Genomic DNA, 25,549 nt, shown 5'->3' with positions numbered 1-25,549 from the left:
CCATGCCACACACCATCTCCAGTGGTGCTGCCCCCCAGGGGAGATCCAGATGTCTCCGGATGGGTTCCATCCCAGGGTTCCCATTTTATTAGACGTTTTCTCCCCATTTTGGTCCTTCCCAGCTGCCTACGAGGCTCTGGGTTGGTGGCCCGGCAGCACTCCTGGCACTGGTTCTGCCTGTGGTTCCTCCTCACATTCCGTCTTTCCTGCAGCATCCAGGTCAACCGGGTGATGACCTACCGTGACCTGGATAATGACCTCATGAAGTACGCAGCCTTTCAGACCTTGGTGAGTGAGGCAGCTTCTGTGCAGAGGAGCAGGCTCCAGGCAGCATCCGTAGGGAGTTCTCAGTTTCTCCAAAGCCTTACAGCCTCTCCTCCGTGGGTCTCTGAGGCTGCCGGGCAACAGTCCCTTTGCCAGAGACATCATCCTCGGGTATTACAGCATCCCTGGACCCAACATATTCCAGCCTTCCCAGGGCCAGTCTCCTTCCTGCTTCCCTGGCTGCCCCCGTGGCATCAGTAGATATGCTGCTGTCATGCCTGCCATCCTGGTATTGACCTTCCCCCAAGGAGTGCCCAACCTGTAGGACATCATGGTGTTCCCTCAGTTCTCAGTGGCATTGGGGTCCCCCCACAGTTTTGCTCTTTCACAAGGCATTTGCAATTTCGCAAGGCATTCTGGATTTGGGAAGTTCCACCACACTCAACCTGGTCCCCCTCTCTTTGCCAGAGGTCGTTGTCCGAAGGCCTCCGAGGTGCACAGCCTGCCTTTTCTTTCTTTTTTTTCCCCTGCCCATTCACAGGATGGAGAGATCGACCTGAAGCTCCTCACCAAAGTCCTGGCACCGGAGCATGAGGTTCGAGAGGTACGTAGCGGCGGCAGTGCCCGCCCCTCATTCCCGGGAACAGCTGGCTCCGAGGCTGGCCTCGGCAGGAGGCTGGCTGTGGCCGAGGGGACGGCGTCCCCCAGCTCACCCCGCGATGCCTGTCTCGGCAGGATGATGTCAGCTGGGACTGGGACCGTCTGTACACTGAGGTGTCCTCAGAGCTCCTCAGCGAGTGGGACGTGCTGCAGACGGACAAGGAGGACCCCGTGGGACAGCAGCCCTCGCACACCTGAGCCCGGGGGTCGCTCTCCCTGCACGCGGTCACCTCTGCTTTGGACTCGAGACACAGGCCATAAACCTAAAACTAAAGAAGCTTGCAAGCAGCTCAGAATTTTTATGTGGACTATTTTGTAATAAAAATATCTATTTTCAGTAGACCGCATTGGATCGTTCGACTGTAAGAAATTGCTTTTTTCTGTAGCCCTCTCTTCCGTTTCTTTCCAGCACTCCCTTGGAAAGATTCGTCAAGAGTGAAGGAGGGCATCTCTCCCCATCGTTGAAGCTTGGGAGGGAAAGCTAGATTCAGGGGGAGAAGCGGTGGTGCTCCTGGAAGCCGTTCGGTTCACAGAAGCCACAGCAGCTCCCCGGAGCATTTACCTGTGAGCACCTGGACGCAGGGATACGGGAGGTGGCATGCGGCTGCCTGCTGGGGTCCTGGGGAGGGCCTGGCCACATGCCTTTCTCACTTTGGACGGTCAGTTATGTTGGTGAAGTTGCGCTGTCTCCTTCGAGCTTTCGGTGGGCGCGATCAGATGACCCACTGCCCACGTCAGTGGGTGGCTCTTCTAACAGCACGCCCCTTTCCCCCCTCTTCCTGCAACCCATGCCTGGGGCTTCCAAAGCACATGTTTCCTTTCTGCCACAGGTTCCCAGGGCCTTGTTTCTGGTTCTTATTAGCAGGGGCCAGCTCAGCAGCCCTGAGACGTCCACAGAAACACTCTCTCTCCCTGAGAGAGCCTGGGTCTCCGCTGACCTTTCAGAGGTGTAGCTGTTTGTCTCCGTTGCTCCCCCCAAGCATCATCACTGCCAGTTTCCAAAATGTGCCAAGATCTGGAGCAGAGCCCAGTCCTTTTTCTAAACAGAGACATCTTTTGTTTTTGTTTTTCTCTTAACTCCCCAAGACATCTCATCTGAGGACAGGACGTCTCCCCGCCCACCTCTCCTAGATGCCACTCTGGGTCAGGCCCGCGCAGTCTGGCGGCAACTAACCAAGCCCCACTCCTGGCCGTGGGGAGTGCTGAGTGCTGAATGCTGCTCTCACCCTGCCTGGAAAGCCCTTCATTAAAATTCAGAAAAACAAAGAGGCTCAACACTTCAGAAACACACTGGGGGTTATTTTTTTCTGACTACAGTGCCCTTCCCTGGTGAGCCACCGGCTCGGCTCCGGGGCAGGCAAAGAGAATACGTGTCTGTTAATTATAAACTCAGGGATTTAGTGGCTTTGGGGTCTCGTTTCCTCCTTTTCCAGAGTCACACTTTTAGCCCAGACAGCCCCTCTTTGGAATAATTCCCATGGTCACTGAGAAGTTTCCGTCCAGGCTGGTTTTTCTTGAGCCTGCAAGACTCTGAAACCCAAAGGAGGAATTGCTGTATTTCGAGTACCTTAATCACCGGCAAGTTCAACCCTGATAACCTTGAGGGTCTTCAGCCAGCTCGAGCGGGGCCTGGGGGTTGACTTCCTTCCTCCCTTTACTTCTCAGACACCTTTATGTTCCAACCAGTGTTGTCGCCCACCCGAGACTTCAGAGGGCCTCCCAAGAAGATGACCCAAGAGGGATGGTAGAATGGTTGAGCTTCGACAGGTACCTCAACGTGGTTTTCCACAGACACCGGCGGGGGGCGGGGGCGGCGGGGAGGAGGTATGGAGTGGGCCTCCTGCATGTGGCGGATTGACTGGGTCCTTACCAGTTTCTCCCAGACTGGCTCGTGTCTGAGAAGCCCCAGCTGGTCTCTGGCAAAATCTCCCGTGGTGTCTTTGGCATGGGGTGGTAGCTGCAGAGCTGCTGTTCATAGGCCGGGCCCTGGTGGGAAAGTCGGTTCCTTCATGAGATTCTGACTACCACGTAGGACGTACCAGGCGCTGTTCCAAACACTCTAAGCAAAACTCCCTTCTCTCAAAGCGCTTCCGTTCTGGTGGGGGACATGGAGCATTAAGTAAGATAGGGCGTCAGATGGTAATCGGTGCTATGGAGAAAAATCCAGCAGGACGGGGAAGGGAGTGCTGGGCTCGGGATGCAGTGTTAGGTGGGCGGTTAGGGAAGGTCTCACTGAGAAGGTGACATTTGAGCAAAGACCTGAAGAAGGTGAAGGAAGGAGCGGGACTGGTCCCTGGGGAAGAGCATTCCAAGGAGAGAGAAGAGTATTTGCAAAAGCCAAGAGGGGGGCATAGGCCCGGCTTCTTTGAGTAGCGGCAGGAGGCGGTTGACTGGCGGGAGGGGACCAGGGGAGAGGAGACGCTGTGTCTTGCTGGGCCCAGCCCTGGGCCCACCACAGAAGAGGCCTCTGTGCATGTAGGGTCCGCTCTCCCCAGTGACACGCGCACCCTCAGGCTCCGTGGGCTCGTCAGGCCGCCTTTGGAAAACTTTCCTCAGAGGCCTGCACGGCCCCTCCATGCCTCGGCCTGGGAAGAAGGGTTGATGCCTCATCGAGGGAGAGGGGAACCGTGAGTTCTTCTGCCACAGAACTGAGGCCAGGCGGCTGCTGCCAGCTCCCGCAGGCAGGGACGTGCCGTGTGTGGGGCAGATGGCAGTACCGTGAGGCCCCTGAGTGCCACGCTCCCTGGAAATTTGTAGTTCTGATGAGAAGCTCAAGGAAGAAATTCTTGTGGGCAGGCCGGCCTGTGGCTGAACCTGAGGCCATCTCCACCCATGATGGTTGGCTCGTCTTTGCTAAACCCCAGGACACCCCCAGACAGGCTTCTGGAGCTACATGCTCCAGACGGAAGTGGACTCCAGTGCTGGCCCAGTGTTGCTGGACCCCAGAGTACTGCTCACAGAGACCAAGGCCTTTCTTGCTTAGTGGTGAGGGCGGCTCCTGGGAGCATTGGTGCTGGAATGAAAGGTAGGATTTGTCACAGCAAGATAAGAAAGTTTAGCATCCTTGCTCTGCTTGCCCAAGCAGTGCTATGCTTTTCTCCCAGAGGCCAAAGAGTCAGTGGGGAAGGGCGTGAGTGGAGGGGGTAAGGAGCAGTGTCAAAGAACACAGATTCTGGAATCAGGCGGGCCTGGGGTCCAGTCGCATCTCTTCGCTTAGTCGCTGTGGGTCCTTGAGCAAGCTGCTTTCCCCTTCTTTTCTTTTTTTTAATATATAAATTTATTTATTTATTTGTTTGTTTGTTTATTTATGGCTGAATTGGGTCTTTGTTGCTGCGCGGGGGCTTTCTCTAGTTGTGGTGAGTGGGGGCTACTCTTCGTTGCGGTGCGCGGGCTTCTCATTGCGGTGGTTTCTCCTGTTGTGGAGCACGGGCTCTAGGCGTGCAGGCTTCAGTAGTTGTGGCTCGCGGGCTCTAGAGCGCAGGCTCAGTAGTTGTGGCGCATGGGCTTAGGTGCTCCGCGGCATGTGGGATCTTCCCGGACCAGGGCTCGAACCCATGTCCCCTGCATTGGCAGGCGGATTCTTAACCACTGTGCCACCAGGGAAGCCCCTGCTTTCCCCTTCTGATCCTGTTTTTTCTCATCTATAAAATGGGGATAATCTTAGGATTGTAATGCCTGGTAAAATCTGACGGCTATTCGATTTTGGAACTGATGGGGTGGAAAAGTGAACCTAGGGAAAGTCACATTGGGTATTTTATTGCAACAACAAACATTTGCATCTCTCAAGGAGCTCCCACCTCCGTTTCCCCTCCTGCATCATCTTTCAGCCATGGATAGAGAATGGTTTGGTACCAGGGTTTTTTGTTTTGTTTTTATAACAACTTTATTGACGTTTAATTTGCATACCTTAAAATTTACCCCCTGAAAGTATACAATTCAGTGATTTTAGTAAATTTATGGAGCTGTGCAACCAGAACCATAATTCTGTTTCCGGAACATTTTCATCATCCTATAAGGCTCCCTTGTGTCTGTTGACAGTTAATCCCCACTCCCACTGCCAGCCCCGGGCAACCACTGATCTGCCTACCGACTCTTGATTGGTTGTTTCTGGAAATTTCATATAAATGCACTCATATAACATGTGGTCTTTTGAGTCTGGCTGCGTGCACTTAGTGTATTTTCAAGGTCCATCCATGTCGTAGCATGTGCCAGTGGTTCATCCTTTGGAATGCTGAATGTTACTCTGTTGTATGGACACGTACCACATTTTGTTTATCCCTCAGTTAATGGACATTTGGGTTGTTTCTAGTTTGGGCTTAAGAATAAAGCCCCTGTGGACCTTCATGGCCATGTCTTTGTGTGGACAGATGTCTTCATTTCTCTAAGGTAGATTCCTAAGAGTGAAATTGCTGGGTCGGATGGTGTATTTATGTTTAACTTTTAAGAAACTGCCAAAACTGTTTTCCAGGGCATTGGTTTTGTTTGTTTGTTTGTTTTTCAGTGTTTTAGAGTATCAGGATTAATTCAGTAAAAATTAAGATTCTTTTTCTTGTCTCCTTTCCGTACGTGTTTCAAAGGTCACTGCTAAGTTTATAGGAGGCACCACCTCCTGATTCCTCCCTCCCTGACTTCTGTCATTGAGCTTATCTCTGTTGAGAGCACAGAGCTCATCGGTCTGCTCTCCCCACCAGCCTGTAAGCTTCTTCAGGGTAAGACCGCGTGTTCTTTGAGTTTCTGTCAAGGCCTTTGCATATTCCAGGAGTTCAAAGTCACATAAGACATGGTCCTGACCCCAAGGAGCTTACAAGCTAGTAGAGAAATAGACAAGATTCCTCTGTGTTCTCAAAGCATTGGTTTTGAAAAACAGAGGCTTTCCGGATGAGTGGAGGAACCCAAATGATCCACTGCAAAGTGCAGGTGAAGAGAGAGAAAGGGAGCTTGGTTTTTCCACTAAGAAATACAGAGGTGGGTTGGTTTGCTTAAAGCAGGGGTCAGCGTACTACAGCCTGTGGACCAAATCCAGCCCGCCACCTGTTCTTGTTAACTTTCACTGGAACACGGCCATGCTCCTTAATTTACATACTGTCTATGGCTGCTTTGGGGCTGCAGTAGCAGAACTGAGTTGTGACAGAGACCATGTGGCCGGCAAAGCCTGAATTATTTACTCTCTGGCCCTTTACAGAAAAAGTTTGCCAATTCCTCCTTAGACGGAAGAATGAAGGTGAGAAATAACAGCCGCAGGCTCCCAAAGTTCAGCTGCTTGTTGCTGTTCAGAAATGCAATCGCAGGAGGAGTGATTGGAGTTAGATGTAAGGAAAGACTGGAAGGGTGGGAAGATTCTGGCTCCTAAAAGAGAGCCACAAATTTCCCTTAAGAAAAGGAAAAAACAAACAAACACCACTTATCAGTTGCAGCAAAGTTGGGACAGAATCCATCTGGAGACAAAAAGCTGGAAAGGGTGACTGGGTTCCTTGGCCTTTGATCCTGTTTGAGATGTGGGGTGAGGGGGGTCTCTCGGAATCAAATACCTTTGGCGGCAGGCTCAGAACAATGATGAGGAAGCCCAGTGGAAGGGGGTTAGGAGCAAGGGAGGGAGAAAAGCCCGATTTCTCCTTTGGTGAAGTAGAAATCAGAAAGGGTGTCTGGAGCTGCGAGAGAAAGAGGCTGCCCCTCTTGTGGCCAAGGCGGAGTGAATTAATTCCCGGCATATGTTCCCAGCATCTGTCGTGGTGACCTGGACCGGAGGGGTCAGCGAGAGAGGGGACCGTGCCAGCGCCGAGCATTAGCCCAGAATTCCCGGGCCACAGAGGCTTTTGGCTTCCACAGAATGATGGCTGTCCAGCTCTCCTAGCAGCATCTGCCGCAGCTGCAGCAAACAGTGCTGCGGGGGGGGGGAGGGAGTGCTCCCCACAAGAGAACACCTGCTGTGAAGGGGCTGGACGAAGACCAGAAAGAGTCCTGCAAAAGGCCGTCTCTTCCAGGTCTCGGGCTGCAGTGGATTCGACCCGCCAGACGCGCGTCCTGCCAGCAGACTGGAGGTGATGCACAGGACGGCACTGAGAGGGGCAGGGGCAGGGGAGCCACAGCCCTGGATGGAAGGAACGCGCAGGGTTGGAACGCCCTCCTAAGTGCCAGTCTCAGAAACCCCCCGGATACTATTTGGGCTGCTCGGTGCTAAAGTGTCCCTCAGGAATCAGAGGTCAACCCGGAGGGGGCAAGGTAAGAGGGCACGGAGGCTAAGAATGCAGACGATGCCAAGTTCAAGTCCCTGTGCTTCCAGGTCACAGCTGCATACTTCCTCGTGCGTCCGTTTTCTCATCTATAGAGTGAGGTAGAAAACAATTCCTGTCTTTGTTGTAGAATTATGATGATTAAACCACATACTATACGTCAAGTGTCCGGCACGAAGGAAGCACTCGATGGTGATTAGTTCTGACCACACTGGGTGGACAGGCAACATTCCCCCTGATGGCAAGTCACAGGCATTAGGCGCTGACAGCACCTATGTGGGCATCTAACCCAAGGTCGTGGGCTGGAGGCCCACGGACTGACTTCGACCCACAGGACATGATTGATTTGGCCAACACATAAGTTTGTTTTTTTTAATTGAAGTATAGTTGATTTACAGTGTTGTGCCAATCTCTACTGTACAGCAAAGTGACTCAGTTTTATACATATATACATTCTTTTTTTTTTTTTTGCGGTACGCAGGCCTCTCACTGTTGTGGCCTCTCCCGTTGCGGAGCACAGGCTCCAGATGCGCAGGCTCAGCGGCCATGGCTCATGGGCCCAGCCGCTCCGCGGCATGTGGGATCTTCCCGGACTGGGGCACGAACCCGCATCCCCCTCATCGGCAGACGGACCCCCAACCACTGCACCACCAGGGAAGCCCCATATACATTCTTTTTTAATATTCTTTTCCATTATGGTTTATCACAGGGTATTGAATATAGTTCTCTGTGCAATAAAGTAGGACCTTGCTGTTGATCCATTCTAAATGTAATAGTCTACATGTACCAACCCCAAAGTCCCAGTCCATTCCTCTCCTTCCCACCCTGCTCCCCATCCTTGGCAACCACAAGTCTGTTCTGTGTCTGTGAGTCTGTTTCTGTTTTGTAGATACGTTCATTTGTGTCATAGTTTAGATTCCACATATAAGTGACATCATATGGTATTTGTCTTTTCTCTTTCTGACTTACTTCACTTAGTATGATAATCTCTAGTTGCATCCCAACACACGACTTTTTAATTATTTGGTTAATTACCAACATTTAAAATGGAAAGGTTTCACATTAAACCCAGATTTCCAGCCTCTCTTAGGAAATTGGGAGATCTGTCCACCTTGGGGCCACAGTCACTAGGGCAGTGACTGACATGAGCGGAGAGGCCAGAGCTCCCCTGGGTAAGGGCAGGTCAGCACGCCCCACCCCACTCTCACCCTCACCCTCACCCTCACTTACATTTCTGCCTGGACACTGCAGGCACTGACTTTGAGACACCTGCCCCACCTCCTCATTTTGCCTGTAAGGGTCCTGTTCGCCAGGGGCACTCACCCAAGGTCATGGATACTGGAACTCGAGTCCTGACTTGCAGGCTGGCCAGTGTCCTTTGTCAGTAACCAGGACCCCCTGCCTGATGGATAAGCTAAAACCACACGAGCTCTGGAGAAGATCCAGTTTCCCTACCCTGGAGTCATCCCCCTCTGATCAGGAAGCTTAACCCTGTTTCCATCATGGGTCTGACAAGAGTTTGAGCAGAGTCCTGGGATATTTCCAGGGCCAATAACTGGACCCTCCGCCATTTGCCCTCCACTGAATTGTTTAAACTCTGCCCTGGAGCTGACGGCATTTGCTCGGGATGAGGGTCCAGCTCAGCAGTCAACGTTAGCAGGTTTGCCTTCTTTCCGTGGCTGCCACCTGTGCGTCAGTCGTGCGACTGAGGTGTGACGGAGAAGGGAGCAGCTGAGGCTGCAGGGAATGTGTCTGGCTTTCAGGCTTCAGGGACAGGAGAGCACACCCCATCCGCCGGCCAGCAGGGTCCCCATGCCGAGCTCAGGAGGAGGGACAGCCCTGGCTGCGCCACTCAGCTCGCCCTTCAGGAGAACTTGCACAAGGAGTGATGTGCCTTCAGGGTCAGCCTGCAGGCCGAGGCCATGAGCTTCCCAGGCAGCAGCCAGCCAGTTGCTGAACGTGGCGGCGGTGCAGGGCTCACCGATCCTGGCCAGCACAGGACTCCTCTGCGACAGTCTTTGCACCAGAGCTCCCCTGGGTCTGACCAGGGCTTTCTCAGAGCTGCACAGCGGTCTGAGACCCTTGCTATCCAATCCTCCTTCCTCCCCTCTCTCTTCACAGCTGTCAGACCTTCATCACCACCTGAAGCCTCTCCCTGTTACCTCCTGCTTCCTCTCCCCTTTATCTTTCTGTCCTGGTGTCTGCTTCTCACAGGACCCAAACAGTGGGCCTGGGGTGGTCCAGCTAGACTTGGTGAGGAAAGATTCCCAGGCAGGGCTGAGAGGAGACAGCTGGTTAGGGGTGTGGGTAGCGGCTTCTCCCCCAAATCCATATGCCTCCCAAACCCCAGTGGCATGGCTGGGGTGTGGGCTGGGTTTGGAGAGGGATAGACGGGGGTTGACCAGAGCTCGATCCCTCTCTCACTCGTGGAAGTGCCGCCTTAGAACCCAGTCCAGCTGAGGAGGCCTGAGAAGGAGAAGCTGCAATCCCACAGTGGACATGTGGCAAAAGAATCTGGTGTCCTCTCAGCAGGAGAAGAAGATAGCTCCCTTTCTTTGCTGGGGTCGGGCACGAAGAGCCTCTGTTGGTGGCTTTATGGGCAGAGAACAGGGGGGGTCACGGTTACCAGGCCTACCAGGAGACAGGGTGTGCCCTCCAGAGGGCCACATGTTACCCATCATGGTCTGGAGGCGTCACTGCTGAAGGTGGGAGAAGAGGTGGTGTTTAGGCGACTGTGCCGAGATCTCTCCAGGAGCAGGGACCTGGTAGCCGAGCCCCCCATGCCACACAGCGGTCGGGGCGGCATGCTGTCCGCCGGCAGAGGGGAGGCTGCCTCGGGCTTTGTGAAGGGCCAGGCTCATTCTGACTGAAGCCCAGTGGGCAGCACCACACTGTACCTAAGGCACAGCGCCCTCCAAGGTGCTCGTGCAGTTTTAAGGACAAAGACACTGCAACCAAGACTGAACAAGGAAGCCACCTCCCAGGGTGTAGCTGGAGGAGATAGCACTTGGTAGGGGAAGCTAAGCAAAGAGCAGAAGTCAGTTTAGCTCTTTAACTAGAGAACAGAAAAAACAAGAATAAAACCGAAACCTGGATAAGGCAGGGCAGGGCAGAGCGGGGCGGGGATGCTACATAGGGGCAGGAGGGAACATTTTAGGGTAATGGAAGTGTTCCATAATTTGATTGTGGAGATGTTTACATGTCTGTTTATAAAACTCATCAAACTATCCACTTAAAAAAGGGTGTTTTTTTATTGTATGTAACTTGTACCTCAATAAGCATGACTTTAAAAAGATTCTCCCCATCACTCCCTCATCACCTCAGGTAGCCGAGCTGGCCGAGTTTCTGTTTGTCCCACAGCATCGTACCAATTTTTGCAACATCCCCTGTGCCATGGTGCCCGGCAGCTTGGCCGTCCCTGAGAACTGGGTCGGGAAGCAGAGAGGCCCTGCAGTGCCACCTCCGCCCCTGCCCCTCAGACTAGGGGTCTGCTGAGACTCCGGAGCTAGCTTTAAAATTTTATCTGCAGTTTAATTTTCCATGATTTTCTATGAAAGGGAAATGCAGCAAGTTTGACTAGGTAGGCAATTTGTAGTCCAATTTGAAGTAAAATACAGGCATTTGGGAATCATTTTTGACTTTCTAATGGGAACGCAGGTCCGTTGAACACAGAGCAAGGAAGGACACAAGGAACCTTAAAGACCCAAGACCTTTTAAACTAGATGTGACCCTAGAGAGAGCAGGCTGTGCCATGTAATGCATTGCAAGACATCTTTCGACCTGGGGGATGAGCAGAGACGTAGATGCCCGATCTTTAAAAAAAAAAAGTTTCTCTCTTTAAAAGCTTACAAATCCCATTTAAAAAATATGATCTTTACTAACATATTCACCAAATTATGCATCTACATATATACATAATCACTGAACTAAAAACTGTATATCTAAATATAGTGAATATCCCTATTACCCTGCCCTGCCCCGTCTCATTTCACCACCCTCCCCAGAGGTGACCATGATGTCCTTCCAGAGGTTTCTGTGCACCTGCATACACATGGACGTACAAATAGAGACCCAGAGCTTGGTTTTATTTATGTAGTAGTGACCATTCTGCAGGCATGGCCCACGTTTTGCTTCATCCACTTCACAACACATCCTGTGGAACCTTCCTCTTGGTACCGCTCTTCCGCATTCTTTTCAATGGTGGACATTATTCCGTAGGTTTCGCTACCCCACAGTTCCATCCCCTCATCAGCCCTTCCATGCGATGGTCATGCAGACTGAGCCCACTTCCTTCCACCCTGACTGCTCTGAAGGACCCTGCTGCTCCCCAGCGCTGGCTCACCTCTCAATTCCTTCTGCCAGCCTCCCATCAAGCCCCTGGAAAGACAGACAGCTCTTCTACTCGTTCCAACCACCCATTGGGTAAAAAATGGCAGAGGGAACACCAGTCCCCTGGGGTGGCTAGTCCAGGGCAAAGGGGACTGAGGAGAGCGGGTGTGAGGCCACAGGGAGAAGACCCGGGTACCCATGGTGGAGACAGGGGAGGCCTGGCTTGAAAAGCTAGGCCAGTCTGTGTGGAGGGGGAAGGTGGGGCTGGGCGTGTTCTGTTTGGTCCCAGAGGGAAAATCAGAGTGGGAATCCGCTGCCGGCCTCTTGATCACGTGTCTGACACACTGGTGAGTTCTCTGTGGCCAGGCACGGTGTCAGGCGCTATTCCCTGAGATAGCCTGGTTAAGACTAAGAGCTAAGTCCCTGCTGTGTCCCTGTTAGCATGTGTCCTAGTTCTTGTTTATCTCCAGTAATAGTAATAGTCGCTGTCATTTATGAAGCCCTTACCAGGTTTCAGGCAACATATGCAATGCTTTCCGTACATTATCTTACTCAGTCTTCTCAACTCCACGAGGTGAGTACTGCAGTCGTGCGCATTTTAGAGGAAAGAGAAAGTAAGGCTTAAACCCAGGCCTTTCTCGTTTCATCCTCATGAAGCACTAGATGAGGTGGGCAGTGTTCATTCCTGTTTTGCGTATATTCAGTGTTCTGTTGGTTCCTCCTCTGGACTGGGGCCACAGCAAGGTTCTGAACCCACACCGGGGTCCCCTCAGTGAGGGGCAGTAGATGTGCCACAGCGATGCCAGACCCTTGAAGCTCTGCCATCCACCCAGCATGACAGGAGCACTGGGCATAGGGTGACAAGGACATCAGGTTTGCCCTGTGCCCTCCCTTCAGTGGGCTGTTTAAGGTATTATCCTAGAGTCTAGAGGCACAACGACAACACTTGCAAGCCAGGGTTTCTCAGAGGTGGCCACCTGACACGGACCACCTGCATCTGAGGGCCCTACAGAGCTTACCAAACACACAGGTTCCTGAGCCCCGACCCGCTGGATTAGAGTCCGGGCAGGAGACACCTGAGTATATGCATTTTAAACAAGCACCTTCCCAAACCCCCAACCCTATTCAAGAACCTTGCAAACTGCCGGCTCACAGGCTGAAGTCTGCACTCACAGTATACCGGCTAAAACAGTTTTCTTGACATTTTTACATTAACGGTCAATATTTAAAAATCTGGAGTATCACAGGAAAAACGAACAGACCTCTGCTTCTTGGAAAGATCCGGCAGTGCCAAGCCCGCTTTCCTTCACCACACTACCTGGAGGGGAAGGACAGGGCTTGGGGCCCCCAGGCCCTGCTTCTTTCCTCTGGCTTCCATGGACATTTTGAGTTTGTGACCCCTGGGCAAAGGAGATGGCAGTACTTGTGTCTGTCAGTGCCAACACCAGGTACCAGGGCTTAACAAGGCCAGTTCTGGCGCAGCGTCCTCCCTCTATGTAGGCCCACCTTCGCCCTGCTTTGCAGAGCTTATGTGGACGGCGTCGGTTCACCCCTCCTCAGCCCTCTGCTCTCTGTCCTTAGGCAGCTGCTGCCAGATGTGTTTTCGGAAATGATCCAAGCATGAAATGTGCCCCCTGCGCCAGGTTGAGTACTGCACCTGGTGTAGAAATCAGTGTTTCTAAAAGCGTAGTTCACAGACCACCTGTGTGGACCCTCCAGGGAAGGCTTACAAAATGCGGAGGCCTGGCCACCACCCTGGACCTGGGGAATCAGAATCTCTGGGGCGGGACCTGAGAATCTGCATTTTAAATGTGGTGCCCCAGGTGACTTGGGTGCCCCTTAAGGCTTTAAGACCTGTAGTCATCTAGAGGGAGGAGAATGATGGTAGGTTTAACTGGGCCCTGGGTCAGATCGGCCTCTTGGGTCTTTGGCCTCCTTGAAGGAAGACAGTCCTGTCCTCAGCCCTGAGCCTCCAGCACAAACACAGCCTGCACCCCACCCCCAGGGCAGCAGGCCCCCAGGGCTCGGCCCTCTATCAGATTCCATCTCCTGTCACTTTCAGAACCAGTTCATTATTCCTTTATTATTCTTGTTCTCCTGCTTATCATTATTAATAATCATTCTAGACAGGCCGGGGTGCTGACAGCTCCCCCCTTGTCCATTCTTTCTGTCTGTTTTAATCCTGCCTGCTTATCTGGCATTAACCTGATCTTTTCCCCCATTTAATTAAGCCACATTGGTCAGCCCACTACTGCCCACGTGGAGACGGGCGTGAGCGGTTCTCCTGATAGGCAGAGGAGTGATGGGCTCTGTGGCCTGGACATTCCACCTCCCCAGAGGGGCCTGAGGGCAGGGACATGAGTCCCAGGCAGGGCCACATCGGGTCTGGAGGGCTGGGGAGGCAGGGCTGGTTGATGACCAGTACCCATCGAAAAGCAATGCTTCTCAAACCTTAGCCTCAGAATCACGGGGAGGGCCTGTTGAAACGCAGATCCCTGGGCCCCATCAGGGATTCTGATTCGGAGGCAGCCATGAATGTGGAATCCTAGTAAGCTCCCAGCTGGTGCTGATGCTGCTGGTGTGAGGACCACGCCTGGAGTAGCCCCACATCCGCAGGCTGACCTCAGCTTAGTGACGCACACTGGCCAGGCCCAAGTGTGCCTCGATGGGAATGGATTGAAGAGGAAGAGATTTGAGCAGGGGGGAATTATTTCAATTCCCCGATGTTGGTGAGGGCCTGAGCCAAGGGAAGCTCGGGCTGAAAGGGAAGGGATGGATATGGATTCAGTACGTGCTCTAGAGAGGCAAGCGGGTCTCAGTGACAGTAGGAGCAGTGAAGGAGAGAAAGTGAAGACACCTCCGCGGTTTTGAGTAACTGGCAGCACAGTGGTGCTTGACAGAAATAAGTACACAGGAAACGCATGGGGGCGGAGTACGGATACGCTGAGGTCAAGACAAGCTACCGAGCTTGCAGGGTGTAGTGAAAAATGAAAATGCAAGGCCCACTGTTCAAAAATGATTAAGAATCTCAAGATGGGGAGAACCGCGCATTAGCCCAAGCGTGGGGCCTTTCTAAAGTGCAGGGCTCTGTGCAACTACACGACCACATGCCACAAAGCCTGCCCTGGCCAGATTCCCATGGTAGCTCCATAGCCAGACAGAACGACCATCACCTTGGCGGCCTGCCGGTCACTCTACGGGTCTCTTAGGGGACTGGAACGTCCACTTCTGACGCCACTGAGACTAAATGAGAGGTCATAGGGCCTGAGTCACAATTAGAGTCTTATGAGGGAAAAGGCCCAACTAGGAAAACACAATGGGTTAATACCTCAGAGAAGTTGCCGGTAAGACACAGGGGAGGGTACCATGGCCAGTATTTATACGAAGTCACCACGTTCAGGACAACCGGACAATGTCTGCGGATGGACCTTTAGTTTTTTAAGGCACCACTGATGGTGCATCTCCCCTTTCCAGGCATTGCACAAAGTCCTTTAATGTATTGCTTTAGTATCCTTGCAACTACCCCATAAAATGTATATTACTGTCCCTCTTTTACAGATGAGGAAACGGGTGGAGAGAGGCACAGTCACTTGCTAGTGAGGGAGAGAGCCAGCTCCTGAAGCCTGAGTGTGCGTCTGGGGCTGGGGGTTGCACAGTGCAGACAACCAGAGAACTGGGGGACTGATGTGGCGGGGGGGCGGGGCGCCAGGGGACAGAGCTGTGCACGTGCCTGGGTGTCACAGGGAAACGCATAGACACCCAAGTGCCCGCCAAAGATGGAAGAATTTAGAGCAATTAAAATGTTTTGCCTGGGAGCTGTTTGGAGCCTTTTTGGGTTTTTTTTGAAGCGAGAGTTTTCTGACTTCAAGGTGTTAACAGACTCTCTAAATGGTTTTGTTTTTTAATTGCAGAAAATGACTGTGGAGCCATTAGATTTTTGCCTCTCTGCAGTTGTTTCTGAGCCCTTTCAGTCCTCCTCCTTCTATTTATTCTGTTTAATTCAGTCAGGTAGCTCCGGGGCAATGGAGATCAATACTCCTCTTTGATAGGAAAGAGTCAGGTTTGAAACCTAGAGATAAAACTGACACATTTTGTATAAATTTAATTAAAAATGCACCTTTAGTGGCTTGTTGCAGGCACAAAGCCGAGAGTCTATCTCTCCATCTCCCTCTCTCTCCTCCCCCCCACCTCTCTCTTCCTCTGCCTCTCTCTCCGTCTCTCTTTCCTTTCTTGTTCTTGACAGAGAGATCTCTAACTCTGCCTCGCCACAGCCTCGTTTCATGAGTTTGGACTTGAAACTTGTGCGCTGAGGGACACTGAGGGAAGGGGATGAAATTCTAAGCAGATCAGCCCGCCTCCTTTCCCCAGAGTGGGCTGGGGAGAGGGATGCTGCAAGGAGAGGACTTCGGAGCAGAAGCCCAGGCTGGGATGGGTTTGCTTTTCTTTTTAAAACCCTTTTTCTTTTGGTCCCGTGGCCTGCAGGCTCAGAGGATCCTCTGGTCCAGAGCCTGCAGCCCCTACTCCTGTCTCTGTGTCTCTGTCTCTCTCTGTCTCTTGATGGTTTTGACCTGCCTGCCATTGCAGCTGCTGGCGCCTCCTGAGGTCCTGGTGGGGTCGCGAGACAGCGGGGAAGGTACAGAAGGCCCCAGCCCCTCTCCAGTAACCCCAGGGCTCCGGCACACATTTGTCTTGTGTTTTACAATCCACCCCTTCACCTCCTTCCCGCCGGCTCTCCCCCTATCGCTCTCTCAATCCCATTTGGCTTTCCTCATTTTTCACTTGAGTGGGTTTCCTATCCCCGACTCAACTCTGGCCTCACTCTGCTCAACACCAATAAAACACACTCAACACGGGTGGAACAAGGTGCCCGGGCCCCTGTGACAAATGGCTCGCCAGCCCTCTAAGCGCAGCTGTAAATCGCCCCTCCCGTGGCCGGGCGGGCCTGGTCCCGGCAGCCCGGCAGTGGGGATGGGGCAGCCAGGGGACCAGCATTCGGCCAGCACCCCCAGGCCTTCCTGGGATCATGGGCGTCCAGGAGGGAGCAGGGGTGGCGAGTGGGAGGGAAGGGGCCCCTGAAATGTTTACACCTGTGGCTTTGGCTGAAGCGGCTTGGCCTTCCGCCCGTATTGAGCCAGAACTCCAGCAGCTGGCACTCGCTGCATGCTTACGTGTGCCAGGCACCATGCTAAGGCTTGCCATCAAATTGTCTAAAATCCTCACAAAAACCCTACAAGGTGTAGTTACCAAGACCGTCCCTGTTTCACAGATGAAAACCCTGATGGAGGCCTAGCAAGGTCACGGAACTCGCCCAAGGTCATGTGGCTAGTAAATGGCAAGTCAGGATGAGGGCAGACTTCCCGGACTCTAGAATCAGGGCTTCTCACCACCACGTCCATCCCATGTGCATGGCATCGGGCTGGGCACGTTGGGGAGCAAGATGTAATCTCCATCCTCCGGGGACTTTATGGTTTCGTGCTGAGGGGACTGGGGGTCCTGGAGGAAGATCATGGATTCACAACGGGTTTCCTTCTCTGCTTCGTGAGGATCCTCCTGCCGGCTCCACAACCTGTGGGCAGGGGAGGTGTGTTGCTGCTTCTCCCCAGAACGAGTGACCAGAGCTGGGGAAGCCCGTGCTTCTGCTCTTGTCCATCCTGGAGCAGTGAGGGTGCCGCCAGCATGGAGAAGCAGGAGGGGGCCTTAGCACTGGGGGAAGCTGAGGAGGGCTGCTCTAGCACGTTCTGCTGCCAGGGGAGCCTCTGGTGCCTGTGGATCTCTAACCTCGTCCGCTGGGCATAAGGTAGCGCGGTGATGCGACGTGTTCCAGCCGGTCTTGTCTTTTGCTTTGGGTGCCTTTAATCGCTGCAATTGCAAGTTCGGACAGGAGAGGCAGGCATCCCGAGTTTGAGCCACTGGGCCTTCCTCTCTGCATCCTTCCTTGCTGGCGATCACAAACACCGGCTTTGTGTCTAAAATGGCCGAGATAATTGAAACGGAATTTGGAATCAGGGCCCTGCAGGCAGCACTTGTTGAAAGAAGAAATAAAGATCGTTTGGGTCACATCTTTTGTAATTTGCGTTTAATAATTGTACCAGGAGCTGCTCAGGGAGGAGAGGCAGCACGTGAGGCAGCTCCCAGCCCACCAGCCGCCCTCCCTCTCCCTGGCCCTGCTCAGGGGGGAGGGGCGGGCAGGGAAGGGAGAGCTCGGGAAGGAAGCACACACACAAGTTGGAGAAAGTTCTCTCCGTGCGGCGGTGGCAGGAGAGAGGGCACGGCTTGGGGCGGGACTGAGAGGCTGAGATGAAGGCCGAGTCAACATGCTGGGTGCCCTCACCTCCTGCACACCCTCCACTCACCGCCCCCATCCCCCTTTGAGGGGAGGCTGACTATCAGTGAGGTCACCGGGGCCCAGGAGACTGCCGGAGTGATTTTGAACAGGCTGCAGTGGGACTCTGTTCGGCTCAAAATCTTGGGACTCTGCCACTACTCAGTTTTGCTAGCCACACGTGGAGCTGGGGCAGAAGGTGCTGCCCATTGGAGGGCAGATGCAGCCTCCAGGCTGTGGGGCTCTGGGCAGTCTAGAGTGTCCTCCAGGAGCCCTCCAACCCATTATTCCCTAGACTCACAGACAGTCATGTTTGGTCCTCAAGAAATGTGCCTCTGTTACACTGAAACAACCCCCCCTCTCCTACCAACCTCATGTGCTATCCGTACATAGAGTCACCCCTCCACCTCCAAAAACATGTCCCCCCTTCCCTGTGAGGCTGCCCTTTCCTGTCTGCAAGAACCTGTGGGCTCAGGATCTCAAGGGCTCCCCCAGTGCCCACATCATCATGGGGTAGGGGAGGCTATGAGGAGCTCAGGCTTGGAGGTGGAGAGACGGTGCTATGAGCTGAACTGTGTCCTCCGAAAATTCACGTGTTGGAGTCCCAACCCCCAGTACCTCAGACTCTGACTGTCATTGGAGATAGGGCCTTTGAAGAGGTGTTAAGGTAAAAGGAGGTCATATGGGTGGACCCTAATCCAGTATGACTGGTGTCCTTATAAGAAATGGGAGAGACACCAGGGATGCTTGCACACAGAGGAAAGGCCATGTGAGGACACGAGAGTAGCCATCTGCAAGGCAGGGAGGGAGGCCTTAGGAGAAACCAGCCCTGCCCACACCTTGATCTTGGACTTCCAGCCTCCAAAACTGTGAGAAAGCAAATTTCTGTTACTTAAGCCAGCCAGTCAGTGGTACTTTGGTATGGCAGCCCTAGCAAACTAACACAGATGGTGAGTGGCAGGGGGACCTTGCCTGTGATGCTCCTTGCCCTGGGTCCCCTCCCTCCCTGGCCCAGACATGCATAATGTGTGCTTGAAAGTACCAAAGACAGGAACTCTAGCTGCTTCCCTTTCCCGATGGGGCCAGAATCTAGATGACATGTGGCTCAAGGAGGAGAATGTGCATGCCAGCCTTTGCCCAGGGTTCTTCCTCCGAGACTCAGTGCTGCCCACCACCAGGCCCTGGGGATGGGATGCTCATAGCTCTGTGAGGCCCAACTTCCTTCCATGCCTTCCTTCTGCTCTTAAGCCTCTTCCCTTTTTGCCATTGGCCACAAAAAGTATCCCATGTTGGTGACACAAGGGCCTTTGCAGAAGCCAGAGTCCTCATACATCTGGAACTACCCAGTCAGTCAGATTCCTGAACAAAGAGCTGTAAAAAAGGAGGCGTAAATGAAGAGCTTTCCAAGGTCTGAATGTCTGGTGTGAGCAGTGGTGAATTCCTCCCAAGGGCTCCGACACGCTGGACACACCCCTCTGAGGGAAGGCCTGTGGCCCTAGGGGCCCAGGGTGGCCGGAGGAGCACACTCTGATCCTGGGTTCTCCACAGTGCATGGCTTGGACCTTCAGACGAGCAGGCGCTGGGGAGCAGAGGTGACCCAGGGCTGGGAGATGGAGGAGATGTGGCAGCAAAGGATGGAAAGGGACAAACAGTGTCCAGGACTTTTCAGCTTGCAAGGGCTTTGTGGGGAAGAATCATGGCCCTGCTGACATTCCGGAGAACTGTACCTGCTGCCAAGACCTGACTATGTGCCCCTGAATCTTCCCATTTTAGTCCGTGCTGGTGGGGGCGGTGGGTAGATGGTGGTATCTCCATTGCACCTGGGAGATAACAGGTTCAGAGAGGTTAGGGACTTGCTTGTGATTGTGCAGCTACAAATGGCAGACCTGTAATTCAAATCCAGGACTTCTGGTCTCCCGATCCAGGCTTTTCCTTCTAGAGCAGGAGTTGGCAAACTGCCACCTGCCACCCATTTTCACGTGGCCTGTGAGTTAAGAAAGGTTTTTACATTTATAAATGGTTGGGGAAAAAGAAAAGAAAAAACAATACTTAATGACAAGTGAAAATGATACGAAATTCAACTTTCAGTATCTAATATTCACAGATATCTATAGATATTCTAATATTTATAGTTTTATTGGAAGACAGCCACACCCATCCATGTACATACCATCCGCTGCTTTCATGCTGTGCTGGCAAAGTTTGTTGGTTGTGACACAGACTGCATGGTCTTCAAAGCCTCAGATATTTACTTCCTGGGCCCTTACAGAAGTGCTTGCCAGCTTCTGCTTTAGAGTCATATAACTTGGGAGATGGAAGAGGCTCTAGAAACTGTAGTAAACAAAACCTTGCCTCTCTCTTAACCCATTTTCCACATAAGCAGCATGACGCCCATCTCATCTGAACAGCTGCTTTCCAAGGCTGCCCTTGGGTCCAGGTCCCCCTGCTCCCAGGAAGCTGGGCTCACGGCTGTCTACGCTGGGGCTGGAAAGTAGGACTCTTTGCTCCATGGTTGTGCCTGATGCTTTCCTGGGCCTCCTTTGGCACCAAGTTAGCTGCATCCCCAGGCTCGGGAGCTTGCAGCCTGGGGGAGGCAACAACTTCAGGGCCCAGAGGTGACCATCACCTGGCCAACAGGGAGAGAGGCACACGTGGTGAAACTTGGGGTACACTTGGGAGCAGTAATGCTGTGGTTCATGCAGGTTCAAGTCCTGGCTCTACAACTGTGACCTTGGGCGAATTACTTCAACATTCTATGCCTCAGTTTCCTCACTTGGAAAATGGGGGAAATAATAGCATTTACCCCATGGGGCTGTGTGAGAATTAACTGAGTCAGTGCATATCAAGTGCTTGGAATGGCACCTGGCACATTGTGTTGTGTTCAGTGATGATGATGGTGATGATGATGGTGATGGTGATGGTGATGTGATGATGGTGATGATGGTGATGGTGATGGTGATGGTGATGGTGATGATAGTGATGGTGGTAATGATGGTGATGGTGGTGATGATGGTGATGGTGGTGATGGTGATGGTGATGGTGATGGTGGTGATGATGGTGATGGTGGTGATGGTGATGGTGATGGTGATGGTGGTGATGATGGTGATGGTGATGGTGATGATGGTGATGGTGATGATGGTGATGGTGATGATGATGGTGATGATGATGGTGATGGTGGTGATCATCAGCCCTGTTCTAGCCAGCTCATTATTCCAGCCCTACTAGGTTTAAGCAGAGATTTTTACTGGGTCTCCTCCTACAGGGACCTCCTTCCCCATGGCCTTCACAAGACCATCAGCTGCAAAGAGAAACAGGCCGCAGGTCTTAGCTTGAGATTTTCTGCCGAATTTCCCATGGAGTCTGTGTCTGGGCTCAGGGGGATGGGGAACCCAGAGGCTCAAGGCCATAGACTGAGCTCTCTGTCTGGGGACTGAGTTGCTATGAAATATATGGGCAAGATGGCAGGGAAGGCGGGTGAATTGTCAACATGCTTGAACCCCATAAATATAACATGGAGCCCAAAGAGCAAGTTGCAAAAGAAAATGAACCATGCAGGAGCCATTTATATAGAGATTTAAAACATGCAAAACAAGTGTGCATTTTTGGTTAGGGATACATTCATATATGATACAAGTCTAAGGAAAGGTACAGGGATGATAAACACTGCATTCAGGATAGTGGTTCCCCTGCAGGGAGGAGAGGCCACGTGGAGAGTGGTGCTCGAGGGCCTTCACTTAAATTTGAAAAAAAAAAAAAGTGATATTTTAAGCTGGAGGGTGAGTGTATGAGAGTCCCTCATATTATTCTTGATACATTTTGGTAGGTCTTAAGTATTTTATGATACATATATTTTTAATGTAGGCAAGGCTAATTTTGCAAAACCCAGTAGAATTTTGGAGGCCATAAAATTTACCAAGAAGCCCCATGGTTGGGTCAGTAGGGACGAACGCATCGGGTGGACAGTGTGCCCTCGTGGTGTGCGGGCATGGCCCTGACACTCTGTTCCCCTCGTCCATGCCCACCGGTCCCCTCGCCCACACACATCGCCGGCCCCTCTCCCAGCCTCTTCGCCTGTGCCTAGCAGCCCTTCCCCATCTGCTGGCTGTGTTGTTCCTTGCCCAGCCATGTGTCCTCTCCGGGCTGGAGAGCCGGCAGAGGCTCTGGCCCCCTCCCCGCTGAGGCAGAGGGGCTTTGGAACATGTGTTTCGGGGTGGCAGACACCAGCTGGCTGGGGAGACATTTGCATATTCAACTGAGCCCCCCAGAGCCAAGCCAGGATTGTGAGGAGGAGGCTATGGCAGGACAGAGGGAGAGGGAAGGCTCTGGTCAGCTAGGGGTCAGGCGGAACAGATTTTGGATCGGAGAGACAGATGGTTAAAGTAGAAAAAGAGGGAGGGAGCAAATCCCGACTCATACATGAAGAAAGGCATTCAAGAGCCCTGAAATATCTTATATCTTCACAGGGCTTTGTGGGTTTTGAAGCATTTTCATCTCTTTCATTTGATTCCTCATTGCAGTCCTGCAAAGTAGGTATTAATATCATCCCCATTTTACAGATGAGGAAACTGAGGCTCAGAAAAATTAGACCCCTGATTCAAGGTCACAGGGCTAGTGCGTGGGAGAGTCTCTGGACTCCTGGTATAGTGCTCTTTTCACTACGTCTCAGAGCTAACTGAATTTGCCATCTCCACTTGCTCACCTTACATTCTTCTCTCAACCCTCTCCAGAGGGGTTTCTGACCCCTCCACTCCATTAAGACTGTTCTTCTCTAGGTCAACATTGACCCCTCTTGATGCCAACTCATGGTCACTTCTCTGTGTTCAGCTGTCTTGACCTTTCTGCAGCACTCGACAGAGGTACCACTGACTTCACCCTTCTTTCTGGGACAGCCTCCTCCTTGGTTGCCATGACAGTAGAAGCTCCCATTTCCCTCCCACCTCCTTGGCTGCTCTTTCTCTGTTCTTTTGCAAGCTCTGTTCCACCTTCAAATGTTGGCGTGCTCCTAGCTTGGACCTCGGCCCTCTTCTCTTTCTTTTCTCTCTCTATGCATGAAGCTGAGCCACCTAGTCTGGCCCTGGTACTTCATATATCATCTGTGTTTAAGATTTTCACATCTATTTCTGCAGCGTTGCCCTTGCCTCAGGCTGCCTTACATGGTGGTCAAGAGCACAGACTCTGAAGTCAGACCACCTGGATTTGGATCTCAACTTCGCCACTTATTAGCTATGAGACCTTGGGCAACCTTTCTATGTCTCAGTCTTGCCATCTGTGAAAGGGGAATGATAAAGCCCTTACCCCATAGGGCAGTTGAGAGAATTAAATGACATGTAAATGGCTTAGAACATTGCCTGGCACATAGTAGGTGCTCAGTAAAGGCAAGATATTGTTACTTGCCATCTGTTCCTCCAATATGCCAAGCATCTTCCTACTCCAGGGCCTTTACACTAGCCCATCCCTCTATCAGAATGTTCTTCCCTTGATTTTCCTAAGGCTGACTCCTTTTAATTCAGATTCCCCAACCATCCAGGCTGAAGTAGTCCCCTAGTCAGTGACTGTCACCTAAACCATTTAAAATTTTTGTATGTGTTATACAAAATTTTTTGTATGTGTTAGTTTCAGGTGTATAGCTTCAGATTCTTTTCCATTATAGGTTATTAAAAGATATTTAATATAGTTCCCTGTGCTATACAGTAGGTCCTTGTTTATTTTATATATAGTACTGTGTATCTGTTAATCCCAAACTCCTAATTTATCTCCCCTCTTTCCCCTTTGGTAACCATTAGTTTGTCTTCTATGTCTATGAGTCTATTTCTGTTTTGTAAATAAGTTCATTTGTATCATTTTTTTTTTAGATTCTACATATAAGTGATGTCATGTGATATTTGTCTTTCTCTCTCTTACTTCACTTAGTATGATGATCTCTATGTCCATCCAGGTTGCTGCAAATGGTATTATTTCTTTCCTTTTCTGGCTAATATTTCATTTTATATATATATATATAATATATATATACACACATCACATCTTCTTTATCCATTCATCTCTTGGTGGGCATTTAGTTTGTCTCCATGTCTTGGCTATTGTAAATACCGCTGCTATGAACATTGGGGTCCATGTATCTTTTCGAATTGGTATTCAAGTCTTTTCTGGATATATACTCAGGAGTGGGATTGCTGGATCATATGGTATCTCTATTTTTAGTTTTTTAAGGAACTTCCATACTGTTCTCCATAGTGGCTTGCACCAATTTACATTCCCACCAACAGTGTAGGAGGGTTCCCTTTTCTCCACACCCTCTCCAGCACTTATTATTTGTAGACTTTTTTATTCTGTATTTTTTAATTGAAGTATAGTTGATTTACAACGTTGTGCTAATTTGTGCTGTACAGCAAAGTGACTCAGCTATACACATATATACATTCTTTTCTTATATTCTTTTCCATTACGGTTTATCCCAGGAAAGTGAATATAGTTCTTTGTGCTATACAGTAGGACCTTGTTGTTTATCCATTCTCTAGTAATAGTTTATATCTACTAACCCCAAACTCCCAGTTCATCCTTCTCCCTCCCCCGCTCCTCCTTGGCAACCACAAGTATGGTCTCTATGTCAGTGAGTCTGTTTCTGTTTTATAGATAGATAAGTTCATTTGTGCCATATTTTAGATTCCACATATAAGTGATTCATATGGTATTTGTCCTTCTCTTTCTGACTTACTTAGTATAATAATCTCTAGTTGCATCCATGTTGCTGCAAATAGCATTATTTCATTCTTTTTTATGGCTGAGTATTCCACTGTATATATGTACCACACCTTCTTTATTCATCTGTCAATGGACACTTAGGTTGTTTCCATGTCTTGGCTATTATAAATAGTGCTGCTAGGAACATAGGGGTGCATGTTACTTTTTGAATTATAGTTTTGTCTGGGTATATGCCCAGGACTGGGATTGCTGGATCATATAGCAACTCTAGTTTTAGTTTTTTGAGGAACCTCCGTACTGTTTTCCACAGTGGCTGCACCAACTTATATTCCCACCAAGAGTGTAGGAGGGTTCCCTTTTCTCCACACCCTCTCCAGCATTTGTTATTTGTAGACTTTTTGATGATGGCCATTCTGACCTGTGTGAGGTGATACCTCATTATAGTTTTGATTTGCATTTCTCTAATAATTAGCGATGTGGAGCATCTTTTTTTTTTTTTTTTTTTTTTACATCTTTATTGGAGTTGGAACATCTTTTCATGTGTCTGTTGGCCATCTGTATGTCTTCTTTGAAGAAATGTCTATTTAGGTCTTCCCTGCAGAAGACCTTTTAATAGGTGTTTCCAAAGGTATCATAATAATGCCCATGGACTTTAGGAAGAAAGCTAGACTTGATAGTTCAAAGTTCAATGGAGGCAGATGACAGCTTAGCATAAAGAGGAACTTTCTGTGACTAATGGATGGATACTCCAAATTGGAATGGGATATGGTGATGGAGGCATCGAGTCCCCACCATTGGAGTCATCCCTCCTGAAGCTGGATGTTGTAGAGAAGACTCAGACGTCGGGACGTTCGAGGGTCTGTCTTTAAAGTTCTTAAGTTGAGCAGATGGAAATGAACATGAGGCCCCACCAGAGGGGAGCATCAGAGCCCATCCCACACCCCTCCCCCGATCCTGAGGTGAGGGTTTCTGCAAGTTCCTATGTAAGAATAAAAGGAGGAGGCTTGGTGGGCCTCGGAAGGCCCATGGCTTGTGCTGGACA

General features: G+C 51.1%; 1 protein-coding gene across 4 annotated transcripts in view; it reads left to right on the top strand.

The window, feature by feature from the left end:
• Positions 1–1,271, top strand: part of IFT43 (intraflagellar transport 43) — an 88,097-nt gene extending 86,826 nt beyond the window's left edge. For all 4 annotated transcript variants that reach the window (XM_019920665.3, XM_019920654.3, XM_073800216.1 and 1 more), the window contains 3 exons: positions 213–288; positions 806–868; positions 1,000–1,271. In XM_019920665.3, the coding sequence (XP_019776224.1) occupies positions 213–288; positions 806–868; positions 1,000–1,122 (262 nt within the window). In that variant the 3' untranslated portion in view covers positions 1,123–1,271. The remainder of the gene's footprint in view (positions 1–212; positions 289–805; positions 869–999) is intronic.
• The last annotated feature ends 24,278 nt before the right edge of the window (positions 1,272–25,549 follow it).

This window comes from Tursiops truncatus, chromosome 2 (assembly GCF_011762595.2).
Source record: "Tursiops truncatus isolate mTurTru1 chromosome 2, mTurTru1.mat.Y, whole genome shotgun sequence".
In the NCBI taxonomy this organism is placed as follows: Eukaryota; Metazoa; Chordata; class Mammalia; order Artiodactyla; family Delphinidae; genus Tursiops; species Tursiops truncatus.
Note: the sequence above shows the minus strand (reverse complement) of the source record. Positions and strands in the feature narration are given on the sequence as shown.